This window comes from Hesperophylax consimilis, chromosome 19 (genome assembly GCF_061612785.1).
Source record: "Hesperophylax consimilis isolate HC1 chromosome 19, BYU_Hcon_1.0, whole genome shotgun sequence".
Taxonomy (NCBI): domain Eukaryota; kingdom Metazoa; phylum Arthropoda; class Insecta; order Trichoptera; family Limnephilidae; genus Hesperophylax; species Hesperophylax consimilis.
Genome location: NC_142854.1, coordinates 13,264,084 through 13,286,265, shown reverse-complemented (window position 1 = coordinate 13,286,265; position 22,182 = coordinate 13,264,084). Strand labels below are relative to the sequence as shown.

The window sequence follows — 22,182 nt, the reverse complement described above, 5'->3', positions numbered from 1 at the left end:
ACGTAAGGGTTGTTATTGATAGCGGCTCAATTTAAAATATTACACGACGTAGTGCATCGCCTTAAGACACTTTTATAAATTACCCACCTAACTCATTTTTAATGTCGCTACGCCAGGCAGTTAGTTTAAAAACTAACTTTCAGATTCTATGTAGGAAAGTGCCACAATGTACTGCCCTGCAAAACTTTGCCTTACTTTAGCAAATTTTTTCTGCGCATGGTCTGGTTATTTCAGTCAATGTACGACTGATGTCGTAGTCAAAGCATTCTCGAACCCTTCTGGTGCCAAAAATATGGTCACGTGGTTTGCCTCCATGTTGGGGCAAGTTTATCAATTTGGGTGTCTATGATGAGATGAGATATTCTCATCTTCTGTCTTTGTCAGGGGTGGCCAACTGGATGTCAGATAATAACACCTCTCTCATTTATTCTCAAGATTGACCATATGTAAGCGTGGGTCTTTGTTTCGATACTCACCTCTGCTTAGTTAGATATTTATTACGTGTGTATTTTGAAGTTCTATTTCATAATTAATTTTACTTTATACATAGTCAATCAAGTACCTAAATCTGTCTTATATAATATTGGTCTGTTACTAAAGAATTGAATATCATTCAATCAACCTGTTGATTGTGGATGGATCTCCATACTAAAATGGGTGAATTTTTTTTATATACAAAGCAACTGTAATACAGGGTTTTCCAATAAGAGGTGCTATTTTGAATATCCCGCTATTTCGGTAGATGTTACTTTTAAAGCTGTCATTTTTTGACATTTGACAACTACGCCATTAATAAAAATGGAATGATACACGCTTCAAAAACGCATTGAAATTATTAAAATTCACTTGAGTGAATCAAATGCAAATCATCTTGAGTGATGAGGCCCATTTCCACCTCGGTAGTTTCGTCAACAAGCAAAATTGTCGCATCTGGGGCTCGGAAAACCCAAGAGTTATTGTTGAAAAGCCTCTCTATCCTCAATGTCTGACTGTTTGGTGCGTTTTATGGTCCAGCGGAGTCATTGGACCTTACTTTTTCGAAAATGAGGCTGGAGCCACTGTTATGGTGAATGGATCAATATCGAGAGATGATTATTGATTTTTTATGGCCGGAATTGGATGGTATTGATCTGGACAACGTTTACTTTCAACAAGACGGCGCTACGTGCCACACAAGCAACGAAACCATTGATCTTTTACGATTGAATATTAAAATAACACCTCTTATTGGAAAACCCTGTACATGCCTTGAAAATAGATACCTTTTTACCAAGCCTCTATCAATTTTAAAGTCTCCATAACTCCGTCTCCTGATTTTACGTTGGGACTTTAAAATAAATATTATAAATTAGTATAAAAATTCATCAATTTATTGACAGCTTACAATGAGATTAAAGTTTTAAATATTTTTTTACATTAACTGACATCAAAAATGTATAAGGTCATTATCATACTGTCAATTGTGTATATTTTAACTATGATATTATATTTTGTGTCGTAAGAAAGATTATTCTCATATATTTTTATTTGTAAATAATTATGCTAAGTCTGTGTTATCAGTGATTAAATGTGTTGTGTGTTTTTTAAATTTAGCAAAATAAATTTAACATTAAATGCATGTTTCAAAGCATCATAACTCCTGATGATAATGGCAATGCGCTATAAATAGTTGCTTTGAAATTCAAGACAATAAAAAACTATTTTAAAAGAATGTCGTAGATTTATATAGTTATCCAAGATTTTAATAATTTTTCTTTTGAACCAGATATTGATAACCTTATAGAATATTTCTAGTAGATCATCTGAACATGTTTCTACTCCAGTTCCGACACATTCTCCGAGGCGAATTGATGTATCATTTTTACATACTACCAATGTGAAATGTACGACTGTTAACATAATATTTTTATTAATAAATTTTTGATACATTTGATTAGAGTTTTCATTTAAATGTATAATTTTTATTTGTGTGATACCGCACCAGTGTCTCAACATCCTGGAACTAATGGGATTATGTCTTTATTAATTTGGGGAATGTTGAACTGAAACTACAGAGTCCAGAGTCCAATAAACTAAATGAGCTGCCACAGTATCTCAGTGGTTAGAGCAGTTGCCCTGGTAGCGGGACTTTACTATCATTTAATGGTGACTTCATCTATTTTTCCAGTTCTGTGAACAGCAAACCTCACATCCAAAAAATTATGTTTCTAATATTTTCTTATTCAATAAATCCGAACCAATAATTACTCTGAAATCATAAGATTTGTAAGTAGGTACACATACCTACTTAATTATAAACCATAAACATTTTTATTTCAAATAAGGAATTATACAATTTGTCAAAAGAAATGTCAAAACCATCACAATGACAATACTTTTTCAAACATTCTTCAGGCCGGTAGGTACCATAATATTGATTATTCTGATTAGACAGCTCGTAGTAGGAACCACAATCTTGCAAACTCTGGCGGGATAAAAAAGTAGTATAAAAAAAGGCGACCATCATCAACCAGAACGTAAGAAATAAATTTACAGACAATAGAACTTCACTACGCTAAAAATGAATTGGTAAATTCTTCATTAGTTTGTTGGTTTCTATTTTGGCTGCCAGTATAAGTTTATATTTTTAAAAAAAGACTAGTCTAAACTGTCGTCTTCTGCACCGTGTGACGCTCTGCCGTAGCTCTCTTGTTTTATGTGCCTCTGCGGTTGCGTTCACCGCTTTTACAGTGGTACCTGCTTATCACCACAAAGACAAAAGATGGTATCTTCATATTTAGGTTAGAGTCGAAATAAAAAAAACTGATTTCGTCTCCAGTAAAATTCAGTAATACTTTATAAGCAATAATTTAAACATAATAAATATTACATGGGTGGCACACGGGTCTACAAGGGTTAAGCTCATCTGCGCACAAGGATGATGTGTACAGGCAGATATATATTTTGATCTTTTACGTACATTATACAAGCAAATTAATCTAAACATTTATGTCTCAAAAAAATCATTAGTGATGGTTCATTCACGTTCAGCGTCATCAGACTTATCTTTATTCAGTCCTAACATCATCACATTCAAGTCGCGGAATGTCCTGAAGTGATCTTCCAATAAAATAGACTTCTTCCCATCGATTTTGTAAAGATTTGTGGCCCACGGTAGTATTTTATAAGTTGTCGGTAAATACACAACGCTTCCCGCTTTAAACGAGAGCTTTCTGTTAATTCCGGGTATCGCTCCGGCATAAATGGCGACAAAGTCTTCGTCTCTTCTGTATACTCTCAGCACGTAGCGTCTACTCATAATAAACAGAACCAGAGTTATCAAAGATGTCAAAATAACAAATGATACAGCTTGGTTAAAAGTCCCGGAAATAACTGTATCACTGTATGTTAGCTCAGCATCGAAACTAGTACCAGTCAACACGTAAGTTAGAACCGCCGAAACGGAAGCTGCCAACAATAAGACAGTAGTCGATGTTGCCCCAACGATCACATATTTCGAAAGCGGCGCTCTGTAGATTAAACTGTAGGAACTCGGAAGTTTGTCAGTATTCAGAAATCCCTGTTGCTTTAGAGCGAGGCTGCGTATGTTTTTGCTGGAATAATTCCTGTTTGTTCGGATTACCGCGCTGAATGCAGTAATGGTGCGATTTCTCAGCGTTCCTCCTAGAGTTAGTCCGACTATACTAGATAGTTTGGATCGACATCCGCACAACAATTGATTTACGGACATTTTGTGACTGAATATCTATTTTTTTTGTTCAATACGGACTAAATAAATTACAACTCCCGTTGATAAATCCTACCGGGGTATCCGTCAGATTATCTGTCAATTTTTTTAGGTTATCCATAGAGAATATAGAATCCTTGGAACATAGATATATCACTCCTCGGAAGTAGATAATATTTTTTCCGGGTGACTTGCAAGTAGGCACATAACATTCGTGTTGTAACTACTGTAAAAATTTATAACAACAAATTTGTTGCGAATTATTGTTGAGTAAAAGGCATTGAAAAATCATCGATTAAATACTTGGAAAGCGGGCGGAGAGCCAGATAAGTTTGGGAATCTCTGACGTGGGGGAGTAATAATGCAATCTTATTTTTTACGTCTCTTCACCTCACCGGGTGAGGTGAAGAGTAGGGTAATGGTCTGGGTTTACAATAGTACAGGTAGAATAGTAACAAAATGCACAAAATAAATGACAAAATTCGTGCATTCATGAAGCTTTGGTCATACATTCATCATGGCAGTAAAAATTTAGATCTGCAGAGTCTGCCCAAAATAGTGGTAAAATTTTTAATTTTTGAAAAAAAAAATTTTTTATAGTAGAGGAAACATTACGAGTGATTATAATTATTTACATTTTACAGATGTGCTCGTAATTTAATTTAATCATGAATACATGATGGATTGTATAATATGGTTAAATATGATGCAATCCATCGGATCGGAACCCCCAAGCGTCTACGCCATGTATACGCTTCACAGATCATATGAAGCATTTTTCACATGAATAATTTATTCGAATTGTTCACAGGTAAATATGAAGGATTCGTTCGCAAGAATTGAAATGATGTATGAGGCGTAGATTGGGTAATAATCGATACAAAGAGTTTCATACATTAACAATTCACTGCTAAATCATGGCTAAAGCCATCTATTTTGAAAGAGGTTATTTTGTACGTCCCTGACAAATACATAATTATGCTTGTATTTATAATATTTTTTACGCCTGTTTTCCTAGAAAACCTCCCAGTAGAGGTGGTCGTCGATATTCGAAATGGTTCTGTCGAGATACCATCGCGAGCATTAGGGTAAAACATGCTCTCCATAAAAAATCGGCGTGACTATGATTTGTTCAGTGCGCATAGAGCCGTGATTAGGTGCAATATTCGCACTGCTTTCCAATCATATGTAAATTCAGAGATGTGCTTTATTTCAAATAAATCCATTTCAAATGGAAATGCAAAATGCAAAATGGGTATTTTCCATTTTGCATTTTAAATGCTTTTCTAAAAACCATTTTGCATTTTAAATGCTTTTCTCAATGCATTTTCCATTTTAAATGCTTTTTGCAACATTCTTCCTACTATCTCCACTCATCTTTTTTTCATAAGCCCCAAATATCAGTCGGTCCTCAACCTCGCTATGAGAGATAATTTACATTTATCAAGTTGCTCCCTGGTAGGAGCCCTGGCAATTGAGTGATACCATTACAAAACATACTGATTCAAATACTGAACATGGGGTAATATTAAATGTTAGATAGCAGTTTCTATGTTTTTACGTTGGCAACATTAGTCCCGCGCAATGTTTTTGTGGTTTCATAATCTGTAGTCGTGGTGTTTTTGGATTTACCATCATGTAATATGTTTGTTCTACATTGATGTCCATTATTAAATTACAAAATTGTTCAAAAATTCTTTAATCATTTTAATTGTTTGACCTGAGAAACCATTTTGCATTTTCAATGCATTTCGAAAATAGGTATTTTGCATTTTGCATTTGAAATGCATTTCTAAAAACCATTTTGCATTTTGCATTTTCAAATGGAAAAGTTTTGACCCATTTCCATTTTGCATTTCAAATGGTTTTGGGTACCCATTTTGCACATCTCTGTGTAAATTCCATTGACCATATCAAACATGATCCCAAAATATTCTGGGACTACGATAAATCGCAAAGTAAAGATGGTGGTATTCAAGACACATGATGGATCGTGATCGGGAAGTTCGAGGAGTGGATGTAGCTAATGCATTTGCAACACACTTCCAATCCGTGTATAGTAATGAGTCTCCAATACTAAATATTAATACTGCTGCCAAGTTGAATGTGAAGGGAACCCAAAATATCGATATTCAATTGGTCAAATTGATGAATCGGATTTAGAATCTTCCATTCGGAAACTGATAAATACACATTCACTTGGTCCAGATTTTCATCTTTAAAGGTTGTGCCGAGTTTTTAAAACTGCCACTAAGCTTCTTATTTAACCTTTCCCTAGAAACTATATTTCGTAATTCGTGGAAAACATAACAAAATTTGTCTGATTTATAAAGGCGGTACAAAAACTTACGTGGAAAATTTTAGCCGGTGGCAATACTATCTGCACTTGCTAAATTATTCGAATCGATTCTTCATAAATTCACACTACCAACTACCACTAGTTGAACCGTTTTTAATTTCTGAACAAAACTATTGGTGTTAATAGATTTCGTATCAAAATCATTAGACAAAGGCCATCAAGAAGATTGTTCATACAATGACTTTTCAAAGGCCTTCGATACTGTTAATCACGATGCCTTACTCAATAAACTGGCCATTATAGGATTCTCCACAAGACTGCTTACCTTTTTTGCTAGCTATCTCGCAGATAGGAATCAGTTTGTGTCTATCGGAGTATTCAAATTCATACATTTTTTGTACGATCGGGGGTACCCCAAGGCAGTAATTCAGGCCCACTCCTCTTTTCCATATTTATTAACGACATTTCAGAAGCAATTCTGCACCCTTAAGAGAAGAAACCTCTCTTTGCTGGTGACCTAGAACTTTTCTTAGAAATACTAACTTTAGAAGACTGCAATCGACTCCAGTCAGACATCGATAGAATTGTTGACTTGAGTAAAATAAATCGAGTTGTTATGTTCCCGATGGTTATCTCCGTCACCGACAACATAGACTATTCTATCAGCCGGCCTGCAGAACTAACTTGCCAATGGTCGTGCCTATGGGGAGAGCAATCTTGCTGTTGGAACAGAATCAATTCGGATATCGACATTTTCATCGTCAATTAAGCTGCCTTTAAAAGGCAAGCTCTATTATTTCTAGTACAGTTGATACACCCACTGTTTATATTCATGTAAGAATCTTTATGACCAAATGTATTTTAAAAACGCATTAAAATGAACAATTTTGTAATGTTTTTAAAATGAATAAACTTAATTGAATACTCATAGGAGATCTCATTCATTATTTTATGATCCTAAAGCTAAAACTTCTGCTTATCATAACGGTTCCACTGTTAACCATGCTGCATTTAACTTTGATATGTTTATCATAACTAATGGCGCATTCTAACCTGGTCTATTTTATGAATGCCTATGGTCAATTCAGGTGAGATCAGCTTTGCAGACGGTTTATGTACTCTTTTTTGATACAAAATGGCACTTGCATATTTCTGCTTTCTTGTGTTTGTTAAGTCTACTTGTTTATGTTTTTATTATTTTGTACAATTTCTCTTTTTCTGCAATTGTTTTGCTGTACAATTGTGATCTCTTTAAAAATATGGAAAATAACCATCTTAGGCTGTCGTCCCACGCGTTGGTAAGGAATTGAGAAAAACTATTGAATCAACAATACAAATAAGATATCACTTGAAAAAAAATTTATAACGATAATTTTTTTAAATATTTATATTATCAAACATTATTTATGTAAAAATTAAACTTTTCAGGGCTGGCCTTTTCAACACAATCTATCCCACCACATGACACATATGTTTTAGTGAAACTTCATGGATCACATATGGGGATGGCCGCCGATGGATCACATATTCAACAGCCTTGTATATAAGGTTAACAAAAACAAATTCACATAATATTCGACAAAAACTGATGAACGTAAATTGTTTTTGGAGAAAAAACACCCAGTGCGTTCTTTAGCCAATGACACTAAACTTGTAAGTGGCCATCAATAATGTCAGGTGGTTTTTCATCCTCTCTGAATGCGATTATCTTTTCCTGAATTTGGTTGTTTTGGCCGGATGTCTCTGCTGGACCTTTTTAAAGTGAGATCTTTCATTTCTCATGTTATTCTGGATCCTTCGCTTCACAAGGAATTTGAGTTCCTCTCGGGTCTTGTCGGATCGAGGTTTGATATTCATAAAGAAATCCAGTCCTTCTGCAAGTAAAAAAAAAACAAGTTGGGGTCATATTACATAAGATACTGTGATGAAATCGGGTTCCATATAAATAACATGTTCCATTTTTTAAGAAGTTATGTATAAACAAAAGCAGTGGAGTTTTTGACAGATGGAGAATTGGAGGGAAATCGGAAATTAGCGAAAAAGGGATCAGGATATAATATAATAGGCATATTTACGGACAGTAAACAAGAGAGAAAGCAAAAATTTGAAATAATTTTGTGTATGTATCAAACAAAATAATATGATAACATGCCTTTGAATCTGGGATCCGTACTGCTGAAGAAGAAATTTTCAGTGACAAGAAGTGCTTTAGGGGTTGCTACGCCATATGGAGACTCCTCAACTTGTTCTCCGCTTTCTTTTTTGGTTGTTTCCTCATTGTCAGAACTGTCGTAAACGAAAGGGTTTGATTCTGTCAAAGGATTCTGGTATTTATCAGTGGACTTTTTGATTGAAATTGCAGAATATGCGGCCGGTGCTGTGTCATCTGTAATACAAGACAAATTTATTAAACAAAATAAACATTAAACTAGTTAAAAAATAGACTTCTAAAGGTGGGTGTTACGTTGATAACAGATTATCTTGAAGGAACTAGCAGCATCGCAGCCGGTGCACCTGCGAGAAACTAGGTGGACAAGAGCGGAACATCGATCACAGTTGAAGTAGACTTTATGAGAACGGCTCGTTTCTCCGCCATGTTCTTGTGTAAGAAGCATAGACTATGAAAGTTGCGAAGCCAAAGAAAGTTGTGTGGTAGGAACAGAGTGGCGCCGCTTATGGGTGAATGATGTTGACCAAACTTTGTTTGGGAAGTTTCATACTAATAATGGTTCCACTAACTAACATTTTTACCAATTTATCTCTTCGGTGATTGTATAAACGATGGTCTCCTAAATAAAATAAAACATACTAATATCGGTTATGGGTCTGTCTGTGAGTGATTATAACTCTGGTTCAACGAACCTGGATATGTTTAGAATTCAAGTGTAATTTTAAAAATTGGAACTGATGTGACAAGAATTCAGACAAGCAATAAAGTACCTACCTATAATATGTTTTTTTATCAGAAAATTATTTTAATTCTATATTAATTTGAAATATGTATGTGTTTATTTTTTATGTGATATCTCATAAGAATGTACCTCTGTATAGTGTGAATACAGGGGAACTATATCGCCACCCGGTTGGGCAGCGTTGTGAGGTGGGTTAAGGTAGGGGCTTTTATTAATGTGGGTCTTGAAGGGGCCCGGATTATCCTGAAGGAGAAAAAACAGATGTCAGTAGCTCGTTCCACATATGAGCCGACGTAAACAAAAACAAATTTAAGAAACTACACATTCTCAAGAAGCCAACACCGACTTCTGTGAACGGGTGTTCCGCTCATGTCCGTCGAGTTACGCATATGTGTATTTCTTTTGTTTAAATTTCTTAGGGTTAATCTTGACAAGTACCACTGACAGCACAGGCAGTAATTATAACAATAAAGTATTTGTAAATGTGTTACATATAAGATTTGTAACAAGGTGTGTGTGCATCACTTTACTTCACATCACATTTATGGTCTTGGTGTGTGGGACCTTTAAGTACCTACACATTGTCATTTTGCTATTGGTCAAATTGACAGCCCTTGAATTCTGACTTGGAGAGTTGCCAAACCTGAGGGAGCAAGGATCTGTGATTTGCATTGGAAGCAGTCGCCATTCTTTGATCACCAGCCCAAAGCAGCGGGCATTTCTTCTTGGCTGAGGTTCGACGAACACATTCGCCAATTTTTGTGGGCATCAGCTTTGCATATGCAGCATTGACCATTGGATTGATGGAATCGGATGGCATCTGCCGATCCTCATTTGTTAAGAGGGACCCTTTTCGAGACCAGCAGCGTGAGGCTGTTTTGCATTGGACTACAAGACTATTTTTTGGATAAATTATAAACTGGGAGTTGCTGTGAAGAACCGGAATCTACAACTTCGCATCAAGAACGAACTGGTATCACACCTTCATTTATCCTATACAAGCTCTTTGCCAGACAGATTATATAGTAGGATGCTAATTAATTTATTTTTTGTTATGTCTTTTTTGTGGTAATACATTTTTAGTATTCTTAAATATTTTTTTATTTCTAGATAATAAACCCATCCTTACTTTTATTTGTTGCCACTTAATCCCACAGTAACAAATGTAAATAAGTATGTTAGTCGTAAATCTCCAGTTTTAAGCCATAGTTGTAAGTCATATTATAGCAGTATTGTGTAAATACCCACTCGGTCATAAAAAAATGTAAGTGATTTAATTCACTAGTTATAAGTCTTTTGTGATTTAAATGACTTGACTAGCTATTAATCTAAGTTATAAACCACTAGTAACAGATGGAAGTTATAAGTAATGAATTACCTTGGGGTTCCCTGTTACCGAACAGGCTCAACAGACTGAAGGGCTTCTGTTCGTCCAGGCTTTGCTTCAGCGACTCGTTGACTTTGTAGTACCTCTCCTGAGACACTTGCGGCGCCGCCTTCTCCTCTGCCTGCCCAGACAGGGCCTCCTCTCGTTCCTTCTTGCGTTGTTTCTTGGACTTCTTGGCGGGCAAGTCGCCTGCGGGTGCGGTCATGAACTGGTTGTGGTCAGGCCGGTTTGGGTCGAAGCGCAACATTGTCTTCAGTTGCACTCTGAAAAAATGTCATCCTTATTAAACAATATAATAACTTCCTCTTTCGCATCTCCTTCCCCGCTTAACTTCCTTCAGCGTGCATCTTGAAATTTGGTACTTAAAATAGCATTCAAGATTAACTTTGTGTGTTAGATTATAATGGTTATAATCTAGGCAGGTATGTGCCTATGTAAATTAACGCTCTGTTCGCTAAACCAAAAAGATAGGTATTCGCAAATGTGACTTACGGAAGAGTTGGTTGTGATGTTCGATGATATGGTTCTTTTGGTAGTGCTCGTATGGTGGAGGAATTCACAGGCACTCGTATAAGATTGAGCTAATTATAACTCAGGTTAAAATTCGAATTGACACATCGGTTGCTTTCTCGGCACGGTGTTTTGGTCAACTGTCATTAGATGACGTTTTCGCTATGGCGCCGGCGGCTCGATTCAACTCAAAGCAACACTGCGCAGATTCGAACCAGTGACATTTGAATCCTAGTCTCCTTATTGGTTGGAGCGGAAAAAGCGTCAAAACAATTCAGCGTCACAAAACATGAATATTGTTATGTAGTTCCAGGCAGGAGAATTGTACCCAAGTTGATATCTAACAAAGCCAGATTGGAGCAGGATGGGAAGGATGGAAGACTGGAGGCGAGTGGCGACCCCATCCAGTGGATAAAATTATTTGAGGAGGAGGCCAAATCCCATCCTGGAATGAAGCACTGTGTTGATGATGATAATACTTAGACTGACTGTTTCTTGTTGACATCCCCCTCCTTGGTGGGGAACTTGCCGGATGTTCTGACCGTGCGGCCGAGGATGCCTTGCAAGATGTCCATCTGCTTTAGCCGCTCCTCGTCCTCCACCCCGTCTACTCGCTCCTCAGCACCGGCGCCGGCTTCTTCGTCAGCTTGCTCCTCCATGAACCGCTCGTCCATGGTGAAACGCTTGTCGGATTGGAAACGGGCTTGAAGTTGCATGAGCTGAAATGGTAGAGGCAAATTTTTTAATTATGGCACTTTTGAAAATTACTCCGCTCAAAAATCAATGCCGAAGGTCTAATCGTTACCTTCTGGCCAGACTCCCCTTGAAACTGCTCCTTTACATCGAAATTAATTCCGTCATCTTCGTCTGCGGAACCCGTTTCATCAAATAGTGCTTTCTTGTTTCTTTTGGCGCCAGCATCAGCGGAGGCATTATAGTCTATCCCATCCTTTTGCTTCCTTTTATTGGCTTTCTTCCCGGGAATATTGGCATTTGTCTTATTGGCGTCCTTGGCGAGTGCTTCCTTGGGGATAATTTGTGTGCCGTCTTCATCGAAGATAATTTTCTTCACTTTTTTATCCTGGAACAAATGTGGTAATCATTAATTTATTGAATTCTGTATTTCTCAAAGACTGCGATGGGTTGGTCGTGTGGAAAGAATGCCGGATGATTATGACTGTGTGGTTGACCCAGTGGAAGCGACCCAGAGACAGAACGAAGAACAGGTGGCTAGATTGCGTGGAGGAGGATTGGAGCAGAACGGGAAGGATGTAGGATTGGAGGTGAATGGCGAGGGACCGCAGCCAGTGGTGGACTCTGTGAAGGAGGTTAAATCCCATCCACAGACGTAGCGACGTGATGATTGATATATTAAAATAAAAAAAAAAGAGTTAACTATCGAGCAGTGGATCGCCTCACTCTTATTAACGGTAACCAAATTAGGTGATGCACGAGGGAGTACGTTTCAGGGTGCTAGCGACCCAAGTGAGGTTTTTAAGAGTGGTAGGTGTCACAAAATGGGATCGACGATCTGAGATATGCTTAGTACGAACCCCTGCTAATATCTTTGTAGAATAGTGACAATGAGTTGGCTCGAACATGAAAGCCAGAAGAGCGACTTACGTACAAAATGCTGGTGGTAATTTCAGAGTGAAGACAGTCAGTTGTCCATCCAAGACACAGTTAGTAAAAACAACTCCAGAGGCTGTGCCTCCAATGGACGGAGGAAGTAATTGTACCCCAGACAAAGCAAAGAAAAGGCAAACTCACCACACTGGATAAGGCGATTTTGATAGCAGATTTCTTGTCATTGTAAGCAGCCTTCATGTTCTGTATCGACTGTAACCTCTTCTCATCAGCTGCTGTCAGCTTCCTGGCTTCCGTTGGTTTAGCCGGGGCTAACATAGGAACCACAGAAGCTATTTTTATTTTCTGAAAAAAAAATCATTTATATTTATTGTAAACAAGTTTAATATGTAGAAATCCATTAAATTAAAGTATTTTATTAAAAGTAAAAAAGAAAATTACATTTAAATAATGGTAACAGTGTACGAGTCAGGAGGACTAGGCTTATTGATTTTATTATATGACCAAATACTATGTTACTTTATTTTAATTTTAATGAAAACGTATTATGTATATTTAATGACAGTAAAATTAGTTTAAGAAAAAACTGGTTCACGAAAACAATCACTACGGAACATCAAGTGATTTTAGCGAGTTCAAACTCGTACTGAAGGTGCATTATATGTTAGCCTGCCTCCCCCCCAAACAGGAGGAGGCAGACCAGACCAGAATTGCCAGATCAAACGCATTGCTACCAGTCTAATAATGATTAATAGTTAAATATATTTTTTAACATGGGAAACACACCTGTTTCACATATGGTGCCATGGGTTCAACTTTTACTTTCTTCTTTTTTGAATAATCAAATTGTGTTTCGGTAAATTTTCTTTGATAAGGCTCCTTCACTTCCTGCGAATAATTGTGTTTTGGATGTGCAAAATCATTGTTGAATTCTGAACCATTTTGATTTTCAGGGTATTGATACTCGTCATTTTGATTATATTCCGGAACATGTTTAGATTTTGGATATTTTTCATACTCGTCGTCAAATTCCGAGACATATTTGGACTTAGGTTTGAATTTGGAGTCATCATTGTCGAATTTATTTTTATAATTTTCCCCATTGTCCCCATTGGTATAGTTGTCGACCGAGGCAGGTTTTGAAACAAACTTGCTGTCGCCATTGGTGTAATTGTTGACCGGGACGGGTTTTGGCACAAACTTGAACGCTGGTAAAGGCACCGGGTTCCTAGTAGACTCTTCAGAACTCTTATCCTTTGGTAAAGCTGTTGAAGTCAGGGTCTAAAACAATACATGTACAATTAATCTCTCGTGTGTTGGGTGTAAAAGACTTTTCGTGCACAGTGCGCTTCTTGACTGTGATTTCGTAACAACTCACATGTGTTTTACAAAATCATGTATAACATCGTCGTTGCACCTGCAAGACCTGCTATGTGAGCTTTACCAAATTTTAATAATACCAAACAATACAAAAAAACTAAATAATACCAAACAACTTTTAAATGAGTATTGTGTGATAACAGTTAAGCTATGTAAAAACACGTTTTGTTGAAATCAGGCACATAGCCATTTTTGCAAACACAACGGCGATATGTATTTGTAAATTGTACCAACTTTTCAGATAATGTGCATATTCATATATTTATCAAAATTGTATGTTTGTAGTATAAGAGGTATTCCCAGGATAGCTACTTGTGTGTTCAGAGAAATTATATTTTTCTCCCACGGGTTACTAAATATTTTTCCTGTACCAGCTGTAACGTAATTTTGAAATCCGAATTTTTTTTTCTTATTCCACCAGAGACGGCAGGCCCCAATTTCAGATAGACAAACATTCCCAGGTTACGAATAACCTGATAATATTTGAAAATCTCCTACTACCATCACAGTAAGCGGAAAATGTTGCTTGTGTCGTGATGGAGGACTTAGCCAGCCGAAGAATTGAACACACTATGCCTGGGTGGGACCCAGACGCGATGTCAACTCAGCCACCGACTGGACAATTTTGTTGACAAGCGTTTATGGTTGTTTCAACAGGTTTTAAGCCCACAAAAAATAATGCCTGAGACGAGTGTACCGGCACGCTAGAGGTTAAAACATTTTAATATAATAAAATTCTTCACTGGAAGGGTAAACTGCCACAGGAATCAAAACAAGATTTGTTATTTTTCTTTATAAATTTTTTTATGTAAAACATTTTTTAATAATGTTATTAATAAATTCTGCAAGCATTTTAGTTTTTATTATTATGACATCTGTTACAAACTCCGTTGAAAATGGCCTTGAATGCCGAAACAGCTGTCACAATAACACAAACTAAAATAATAAATTATTATAAGCAATAATTAGTCGCCTGAAATAACCATACAAATTGAAAATATCTCCCGAGTAAAAATAAATGCCGACAACAGGAATTGAACCTGCACCTTCTGATGTCCGGTCGGGTGCTCTGGACCACTGAACTACGTCGGCTTATTTCCAACACGCCAAATGATTCAATATGTACTAGTACTTCAATCAACAATTACTGCTTATTATATTTTTTCACCTGTAAACAACCAACTTTATTTTTTAGGAAATGCTTTGTTAGTGCTAAATTTCTAACTAGATGGCGTCGAGACATATTATATCTATATCTGTTGGTGAAATATTTTGACTTGTTAAATATTATTATTTTTTTGATGATAAACTCATGTTTATAAGACTAGGTTTTTTATGCATAGCACGTAACAAATTATTGCTTATAATAATTTGTTATCCTTTGTGCTATGCATAAAAAACCTTGTCTTATAAACATTAGTTTATCATTAACCTTTTCTTATCTGTGATGTGTATTTACTACACATTGCTTCTAATAACTTTGATAACTCTATAAATATAATAAATTCTTGGTTCAAATTTTAGGTATTCCTCCGTTATACATTTATGCACTGAATTAAAAAATAATATTTTACATAGTTTTCAAATTCAATTAAAAATCAGAGATTTTTGTTAAAAATCAGGAACAAATACACCAATACAATCAACCGTGTGATACTAATACGCGAAGAGTGTGCGAGAAAATGACACGCTATTGATGGCCCGCTTTAATTCGCTATGCGGGAACATGAGACATCCAAACGTCTGCAGTTGTATTTTGATTTAGAGTATTTAGACCATCGATACCTACGACCGCACAGCTGTGTTTGTGCCAGCCGCTAACCAGTCGCCCGCGAATCGTCGTTAGATGTGGACCCTCGCACGTTTATTTAGCATTTGCCGATGGTTTTTTCATGTTTTTAGCAATTAAATTACAATTATTATCATGTTTGAAATAAAATATAATAAACATAATCGATTAGCTATGAATATTCATATTTTTCCCATATTAAATCGCTTATTTTGAGATGTGTATTGACTACACAACACCGGAACGCGTGGATTTTTTTAGCACAGTAAGGGAAAGGTTAAAAAAAATAACAAACTAAAATACGTGCAACACTTAATAATAACATTATTAAATTTGATTTACATTAAATTTTTATAAAAATCAATTGATTTTTACGAAATAAATACAAAAAGTTATCGAATAAGCTGACGCACCTGGTTTTGTTTCTTTCTTCCTTCTTCTTCCCTTTCTCGCTTCAGTTTCTCCATGAAACTTTCTCTTGCCACCGTCACATTGAGAAAAGATCCCTTCCATTCCTGCTCGGAAAATTCTTGTATGCCTGCGGAAATGTTAATTATTATCAAATAACTACAAGCTAGGGAGTGTTATAGGGTGGTACAGGTGCTTCCAAGATACAGGGTAGCATCTCCAAGTGTTTAGACCTTACCGCAGCACTTGGAGCTCTGCGGGAATGGACCCTTTATTTCCCTAGATACCCGTAAAACTATCGTAACAATCAGTAGGTCTGAAAAATTTGGTTCATCATGTGTAAAGAATTATTACAGATGATCGGATTTCGAAAATTGTCCAAAATTGGAGGCCCCAATAAATACGACTCAGAAGCAGACTATGTCCTACGATCCGAAAGACTTAATAGTCTACACTGCTTTACAGGAGACCTCATTTAGAATGCTGGACAGTATAAAGGCAAACACCACATTCTTGGATGAAAATATGAATTAATGACAAGGGAAACAGAAATTTGTGGGGAGCTTTCTAACTCGGTGCTAGATGACAGTTTTTTTCATTAAAAAAGATATTGCATGCTAATTATATGTTTTGGTATGGTTTGATATGGTATGGTATGCTCAGAATCAAATTGGTGATCATTGTTGGTTTAGGTGGATTACTGGCTCGTCAAGGCTCGTTTAATTATCTTATCGGTTCTGTTGCAAGTATTGTTATATCTTATGTATTTCTCCAGATGCAATTCGTGCGGTTTTCAAATGCAGCTGTTTATTTCTTAGAGGGATGCACTTTGCAAAATGCCAATCATTGAAAATTTATCAAAATGCAGTAATTTCGTGCGCGTTATGCAAGAACACTATAAAAAAACTCAAAATTAGAGTTTCGTTTAGCAGTGTCTCTTTTTTATGTAGGGTTTTCCAATAAGAGGTGTTATTTTGATATTCAAAGAAAAATGCCATTTTTTAATATAAATGATCGAATGTTTATTTCATTATAAAAAGGAAGGTATGCCGTTAATAGTGAAAAATAACATCAGTCAAATGACCACCACGACCACGCCTACAGGACCATATCCTTTTCATGAAATTTTCCATAACAAAATCGCAAAGTGGCTGCCTTATGTCCTCGATAGCCTCACGAATTCCATCTTTGAGGTCTTGAATCGACGCTGGGCTGTTGGCGTAGACCTTCTCTTTCACGTGGCAAAAAAAGGAAGAAGTCGCAAGGTGTTAAATCACAAGATCTCGGTGGCCAATTGTGATCACCTCTTCGAGAGAGACGGTCCGGAAACTTTTCCCGTAAAAGATCAATGGTTTCGTTGCTTGTGTGGCACGTAGCGCCGTCTTGTTGAAAGTAAACACTGTCCAGATCAATACCATCCAATTCCGGCCATAAAAAATCATTAATTCCTTAATTAATATTCAAAATAACACCTCTTATTGGAAAACCCTGTAGCTTCAAATGTGTATTTTGTGTGGTGGTTTAAAATAATAATATTAATATACAGAGAATAAACACAAATTAACTAAGAATGAAGAACTTTGAAATACTCACATTTATTGACGTTTTGAATGTCAGATTCTATCGTAATGAAAGCAAACTGGCTATTGCTTTCACCGTCTGTAACTTTCTTTTGTTTTAGCTCTACGCTCTGCACAGCACCGTAGCATCCAAACTCCTCGGATAGCTCTCCCTCGTTCACGCCAAAAGGCAAATTGCCAACGAAAAGTCGGGTCGGCGCAGGCATTGTCTGGAAAGATTCATAAGAATATCGTTTTAACCCGGCATTTGATGGTAAGGTGGGTTAAGGGTTAACGAGCAGAACTTATGGTAAATATTTACCTACGACTACCGTTTTTACTACTACAAAAAATTGCCCCTTTAATAACGCCTGCTCGCGTCCCCTTTAGAGTTATATCCCAGTTTTCAAGTAGTTTGTGGGCTACGCTAGGTTTGTATAGACTGGTTTGTGATTTAATTCTACCTAATCCAACCTAACCTAACATGTACGGAATATTTTCTCAAACGGTAGTCGTAGGTAAATAATTACCGAACTTATAAGCATAGCAACATACATTATGTCAATGTTTATATAATAAAAACATTTGGTAAATATTTACCTACGACTACCGTTTTTACTACTACAAAAAATTGCCCCTTTAATAACGCCTGCTCGCGTCCCCTTTAGAGTTATATCCCAGTTTTCAAGTAGTTTGTGGGCTACGCTAGGTTTGTATAGACTGGTTTGTGATTTAATTCTACCTAATCCAACCTAACCTAACATGTACGGAATATTTTCTCAAACGGTAGTCGTAGGTAAATAATTACCAAACATTTAAAAATAAATAACTTTAAGGCAGAACAATATACAATGTTCTAAATAACATAACCTATAAACAAAACAACACGCACTACGACTGTGTTCATACGAGAAAGGAGTTTTATTAAATAACTTTTAAAGGTGGAAAATAAAAATGAAACCTTTATTTGAATAATCTAATACAGTAAATTGTACAATTATTTAATTCTCAGTAAAAAAATAAAAACAAAGCTCACGTGTCGGTTGGTTACTTTTGACAGCTACAATGACAGCTAGTGATGTAGTGATGTCGCTGATGCCAATAACATGTTCGATATTATTATATTACATAATCGAATTACTCGCTCGACATTGAATAGAGTATTTGAACGACTATCATGGTACCTAAGGTTTTCAAATCACGCACCTTTTTCAAATCCTGCAGGATTGCGGGATAGAATTTAGAAAGCCTGCGGGATTTTTATTAAGGTATTCAGATGTAAACGATATTCGCCTCCGCTGTGTGTAGCTAAATTTTAAAGAGAGATTCCGCCGGGTACTTGCTTGAGCTTTCGCGGCTAGCGCTAAAATAGAGCCCCGCCAATTCCGCCATACTGCCTGGGTAGGCTTTATCTTTTCGCTTGTTTTGAGAAACAGACGCTATCGCTATCCATTTCAATAATATGCTTTTTTACACTGGTCACGTACGATTACAGAGTATGCATTTTATTCAGAGACAGCACGAACGTGAATAACTAGACAGGCGAAAATAAACAACGTTTCGCTACCCATAGAAATAGCGAAATCCGCCTAGGTTCGAACAGTGAGAATAACGCATACTCACTCGATTTTCGCTACCCACAGCGGCAGCGAATATTATTTATGTATGAATAGGCCTAAGGGGTATTTTTGAATAATACCAACATTTCAAAAACGTTTTTTGATTACTTGGACATATTTATTTTTTAAACTGTTATATTTTAAAACAAAGAAAAAAACATGAAAACGTAACTTAGCAAGTCATTTTAGAGGACTTTTCGTATCAATTCATCTGATGTTGGGTACCAAATTTGGTCTCCTAATAATAAACGGGTTAAGAAGAATTTGATATAAAAATATGATCGTAAAAACGAATAATAACAATAATAATATTTTGATGATTAAAATCATCTCAAGGGCGCTATAAAAATATTTAATATATTTCTACAATGATATATCTTAATACCAAGTATGGACTAGTCAAACTATCATCAATTTACGGCAGATATACCGGTTCGTCGATCACCAATAAAAAACTATATGTACAATGTATTTGATTAATGAACGTGATGCTAGAATGTAAATATTTTCGTATTAGTATTTATTTATATTTTATACAGGCAAATAATATACAGGACCATACTAACCTGGTAGATCACTTGAGATTTACACTGTTTATTGTCTATTAGAGAAATCTAGATACGGTTCGAACGCACAGGACATAATTAGAAAATTGGACTTTCCGGTATTTATTTTAATAATATGTATTTATGTTGGTTTTTGTCATGCACAATTCAAAAGACTTGACCAACCTTGCAGTTATAAGGCTGCTTTACTTTAGCTTAGTGCGTAGCATTCTCGAGAGTGGATCTCAGGTATGGGGGCCAGAGGACACTGCCTATGTACTAATGGTCGAGAAGATACAAAATAAGTTTTTACGATACCTCTACTTGAGAGAGTTTGGTTTTTACCCATGGCTGTTTCCAACAGCATTTATCTCGGGAATGCTGGGTGTATGCAGCTTTAGTTCCAGAAGGGATGTTGCATTACTCCTGATGGCGTATAAGCTTCTAAACGGTTTAGTATCAATACCAGACATTCTGGATAAAATAGGATTCTATGTCCCGGATAATTTTGCGCGAGGCCGCCAACACAGGTTTTTGATCCTTCCTAAGTGCAGAACTAACTTACCAATGGTGATGCCCTTGGGAAGAATCACTAGTTTAATTAACTGCCTTGAAGGAAATGTCGATATTTTCCACATGTCCTACAACCTATTTAAACGTGAAATATTATTATTCAAGACTTCACATTGTAAACCTACATTTGAAACTTTTTTTGGCCCACTTGTAAATGTATTTGTTATTCACTTTTATGTTATTAATATTGCAATGTACTGGTTTAAACTGTTGCAAAAAAAGTTCTTTAATGAAGGCGTTTAGGAAAGGAAAAGCAAAATTTATGTTGGGCGGTACTTCAGTACAAGGTTTTGATTAGAATTTATCTTTCTAATGATTCGTCCCTCGGTATGAGACGGCATAAAAATATAAATTTCACTGACAGGACTCTCAAAGAACTCTAATTTGAGATCAATCTTCTTTGGTACTAGTAATATTATAAAAAGACGTTGAAAACGTAATGTAATATGTACCTACTTTGAAGAATTTGAAAAAAAAAATTATCGTAAAAATTTCGTAGTTGACGTCGGGGCACTTTGGCGCTTCCGAATTACATTATTTTGGTGTAAATTTAGTATATTTTTGTATCCCGCAAATCCGCAAAACCCGCACATGAAAATTCAACAATCATTCAAAGCGGGATAAAATATTACTGAAATCCCGCGGGATTGCGGGATTGGAAGCCATAGTAATTCCGTAGGTACTTAAAATTGACGTTTATTTTTAACACACCCTTTCAATTTAAACTTCAAGTTATTTTCTAGTTATTATAATAAAAAAACTATGTAAGACTACCATGACACGGACATGAGCCGAGAATGGTAGTTGAGAAAACACGATAAATTGTAATATGTAAAACTAATTCAAAATAAATCACTAAAACAGTAAAAAAAAATAATTAACAAACGTTTTGGTTGATGGTGTATACACCATACATGGGTATACACCATCAAGCAAGGATCTTTAATTGTATTTTACCATTCCAGTCAAACAGGACGACATTCATAGAATAAAAAGGGAGACATTGAAAACGAGGTGCTACTGCGGGAGCAGCTAAAAAAAATATAGAGCTCATATGGAAGAAGCAAGGAAGTAGTCAGAATAAACAAGAAATATTGTATACATATCTATATATACAACATACTCATACATAAATATGTATTTTTAAATTTTCCAATTGAGTCTACAGATGAGTTGGCAATATGCATTTTTATAATTGCATTCGGAAAACAAGACTGGTTTTAAATTAAGAGTGCATGGATAAAAAAATATTATCACTGATTTATAAATATCCGGTTAAAAACGGGATTGCAGGCCGTTTCCTATTAAACCTTTAGTTCATTCCTAATGTGTCGGAACACGAATTCATGCGAAATACGAAAATATAATGATTTTTATGAACACGTGTATAATGCATTCGCTTTTTGCTACAAGTTTAACAGGAAACCTATCATTTTTTTTTATTTTTTTATTTTTTTTATTTTTTTTTATTTTATTTTTTTTTTTTTTTTTTTTAACACAACCTCAAATAATACATCTGCCCTGATGATAGACACTGCAATGCTGTCCGAAACGTTGGCTAAAGAAGGAGTTAGCGCAACACGGCATAATACCCCAAAAACAAATAACAAAAATACTTTTGGCCGTGAAAATCTTAAATCATATTTTAGGAAACCTATCAATTCATTCATTAAGGGTTTGCAGTCCCGGTTTTACCCGGATTACGAATAATTTGAAGAGATTCTTAATAAATTATCATACTTTATATCAGTTAGTTTTCTCCGTGTGATTGTGCATTTGAATCCACCAGCATTATCATTGCATTCATAACATGCGAATGGTTTTCTACCAAAATTTGTAGGTAGTCTGCAACTAGATTTTTAAGAGTTTGACTATCTGCATGTGAGT

The 22,182-nt window shown here is 35.9% G+C and overlaps 1 protein-coding gene across 1 annotated transcript; it reads right to left on the bottom strand.

The window, feature by feature from the left end:
- Positions 1 to 7,461: 7,461 nt before the first annotated feature.
- LOC149414841 (uncharacterized) lies at positions 7,462 to 18,644 on the bottom strand. Its single transcript, XM_089643056.1, has 10 exons — positions 18,595 to 18,644; positions 17,593 to 17,788; positions 16,005 to 16,129; positions 13,209 to 13,703; positions 12,606 to 12,767; positions 11,641 to 11,916; positions 11,325 to 11,554; positions 10,317 to 10,588; positions 8,179 to 8,412; positions 7,462 to 7,900 (listed from the first exon to the last, which is right to left on the bottom strand). The coding sequence occupies exons 2-10, from the start codon at positions 17,783 to 17,785 to the stop codon at positions 7,731 to 7,733; spliced, it is 2,157 nt and encodes a 718-aa protein (XP_089499182.1). The 5' UTR covers positions 17,786 to 17,788; positions 18,595 to 18,644; the 3' UTR covers positions 7,462 to 7,730.
- Between the last annotated feature and the right edge of the window lie 3,538 nt (positions 18,645 to 22,182).